At 36.5% G+C, this 3422-nt stretch overlaps 1 gene segment (V, D, J or C); it reads left to right on the forward strand.

Moving 5' to 3' along the window:
- Positions 1-204: 204 nt before the first annotated feature.
- Positions 205-2486, forward strand: LOC131999774 (T cell receptor alpha variable 5-like). The segment is given in 2 exon segments: positions 205-378; positions 548-2486. Coding segments are annotated over 2 exon segments (459 nt in total).
- Positions 2487-3422: the final 936 nt, after the last annotated feature.

A 3422-nucleotide genomic window follows, 5' to 3' on the forward strand; every position in this document is an offset into this window, starting at 1 on the left:
AGGATCCCCACTGCGAAGGTGACAAGAACTTAATTTATTTAATCTATTGCTGTTTTGTGTGTTCCTCTCCCATAGATACAGGGAGAAAAGAGGATTGGACCAGCTGGTTTTGCAGTTGGGCACCCGACCACAAGATGGCGAAGCATCTCTGCTGATGCAGATTATGTGAAAGGGTCCTTTTGGTTGACTGTGAGAGTAAGTTAAAGACAGAAGCAGATGCCTGTGTAGACAGTTTAAGAAACCACTGTGTATTTGAGGAAGGAAAGAAATAACCTGGTATTAGAAGTAACGTTCCTGGCTGGAGATTGCAGATCCCAGCTGGAGGAACAATGAAGACACTTATTGGAATGTTCCTGTTCTTGTGGCTGCAGCTGGACTGTGAGTGGAAAACTTTCGGGTAAAGGGTGTCTTAGTATTAGAAGTCTGAAAAGGAGATTAGCTTTTTCCAGACTTCCTGAAGTTGCTGCAGCAAAAAAGAAACAAAAACTCTGGAGAATGATGACCTAATGATGTTGTCTGACCTTTTTTTTTTTGTTTTCCCCCACAGGGTTGAGTAGAGGAGAAGAGATACAGCAGCACCCTTCTTTGTTGACTGTCCGGGAGGGAGGCAGCTTTGTTATCAACTGCACTTACACAGACAGTGCCTCCGACTACTTCTTTTGGTACAAGCAAGAACCTGGAAAAGGCCTCCAGTTGCTTATATATACTCTTTCAAATGTGGTCAAGAAACAAGAACAAAGACTCACCGTCCTATTTAATAAGAAGGACAAGCATCTTTCCTTGCAAGACACAGCCACCCATCCTAGGGACTCAGCCACCTACTTCTGTGCAACAAGAGCACAGTGGTCCCCAGGCACCTGCAGCCTGCCCCCAAACCTAAGACTGGAGTGGAAGCCCCACTCTTTTTCCCTTTGTCACCAGCCTTCAAGCCAGAGATTTTGCCATATTCCATCTTAAATAAACATTCTTTTAAAAATATATATATATGTATAAATATTCTAAATGATCTTAAAGAATGTCAGTTTCAGAATGACCCAGTAAGTGTAAGAACATTTGGAATGAACACTTAAGGGAGTTAGTGATTTCTTAGTTAAGTATCTGGGCTTTAAGGTTCATGTTTTGGGTACTGTTCAGAGTTACACTTTACAAAGGACAATGTCAGGGAGTACTCTTCTTGATGGAAAGATTTTTTACCTTTTATTTGTTTAAAAAGATTTTATTTATTTATTTGACAGAGCGAGAGAGAGATCACAAGTAGGCAGAGAGGCAGGCAGAGAGAGATGGGGAAGCAGGCTCCCTGCTAAGCAGAGAGACCAATGCGGGGCTCAATCCCAGGAGACCAATGCGGGGCTCGATCCCAGGACCCTGGGTTCATGACCTGAACTGAAGACAGAGGCTTTAACCCACAGAGCCATCCAGGCGCCCTGGTTTTTTACCTTTTAATAATAGCATTCATTAACTTTTTCTGATTATAGAAATATTAACTCCACGTTATAGGAGGAAAACGAAGAATATATATATATAATAGGAAGTTCAAACATAACGCTATTATCCAGATAAATCATGGCTAACATCTGGTATACCTTCTTTATTAAACTCTTGTTAAAGATTATAAGCACACATGGGGCGCCTGGGTGGCTCAGTGGGTTAAGCCTCTGCCTTCGGCTCAGGTCATGATCTCAGGGTTCCGGGATCAAGCCCCGCAATGGGGTCTCTGCTTGGCGGTGAGCCTGCTTCCTCCTCTCTCTGCCTGCCTCTCTGCCTGCTTGTGATCTCTCTCTCTCTCTGTTAAATAAATAAATAAAATATTAAAAAAAAAAGATTAGAAGCACGCAGACTGGTATTTGAACTTACTTCCACTTAACATTATATCATAATTTGAGCATTCACGTTTACCAAATCTTAAGAAATTGAACTTTTAATGATTTTATGAGTGATTTTATGTCACCATTTTATTTCTTCTTTAATCATTCCCTTATATTTGTGGGAATGATTAAATACTTTTCTTAATTCAAATGTTACCCTTTAAATAGCTTGTTATATGTGGTAGCCAATAATGATAATACCAATATAAATGATAGTAATAACTAGTACAAAGACAGTGGAAAAACAAGGAATGGACTTGAATATGAAAGACTTTGAATAAAACAAAAGAGGAATTCTAAATTATGGGGAAGAACAGGATTATCCTCAAATTCTGTTAAATCAATTGTTCAGATAAGAGGTTCTCATACTTTCTCCTGAAGCATCCCTACAGGGGAGGGCCACCAAACATGACCTTTTCCTTCTTGAAATCTGGATGTGTGGGCAGAGTCGCCCAAAGTAGTCTGATGAAAGTACAAACAATCTCATGTTTACTTTAAAATTTTTGAGTTATCATCTTTATTTTACTGCATTATATATCCATGTTAATTTTAACGCGACATAATCTTGTAAATAATTTACCCATTCTCCAATTTTTCAGTAATAAAAGTGCTCCTAGCTGATGCATGATATTTATTACATTTTATCTTGAGGCAAGAGTACTCTAATTTGAAAAGCACAAAGTTGACTATTTGAAAACGAAAGTGTTGCAAAATCAATAGGCAATCAATAAATATTGGTTGGGCAAATAAATGAAGTACCTCACATGATGAAATAAATTCCAGAGAGATTAAAGTAATTAAATCAAGAGTTGTTAGTAAAAAATATAAATGTGTGTTAGTCAACAAACTGAAGAAGAATTTTCTAAACTTAAGAACAGTGAATGAAATCATGGGAAAAATAGAATAATTAATTACATAAATATTAAAAGCTAATTTATTATATGAAAAAAATGACCAAAATTACATTCAAACCAGTTTACTGATAACTTGCTGTTAATCTCACAAAAGATTAATAATTCTTCTGCATAATTTCTATATGCTTAAAAAGGAAAACATTAATATCGAAATAGGTAAATATACAGAAGATGTGATGAGGACACTTGCACAGGAAAAAAATAAATGGTTCAAAACACATGGAAAATGTTTAAACCCACTGGTCTTCTTAAAAATGTATAGAAATAACTTTAAAAAAACATTAGGGAGTTGTAGGAATAATTTAATAGCAATATTAAAGAACAGAGAATTTGAGCAAAATGTTGTGAAATAAACATACACTAGTGTGAGAATAACTTTGTAAGCTATTTTGGAAAGTAATTAAAAAACATGACTTAGTAAAAACCAGATTAATTTCCTTGTAATTTTTCCCCTGGAAAACTTGTCTTCAGGAAAACCCTCCCTGCATATGAAAAAAATTATTTACAAAGTTATTTGGGAAGTTATTTATATTACCCCAAATTTAAAATGAAAATGTCTAATCTTAAAAGGAAAGGCTTGGGGTGCCTGGGTGGCTCAGTCAGTTAAGTGTCTGACTCTTGATTTCTGCTCAGGACATGATGT

Source organism: Mustela nigripes, chromosome 13, assembly GCF_022355385.1.
Source record: "Mustela nigripes isolate SB6536 chromosome 13, MUSNIG.SB6536, whole genome shotgun sequence".
Lineage (NCBI taxonomy): Eukaryota > Metazoa > Chordata > Mammalia > Carnivora > Mustelidae > Mustela > Mustela nigripes.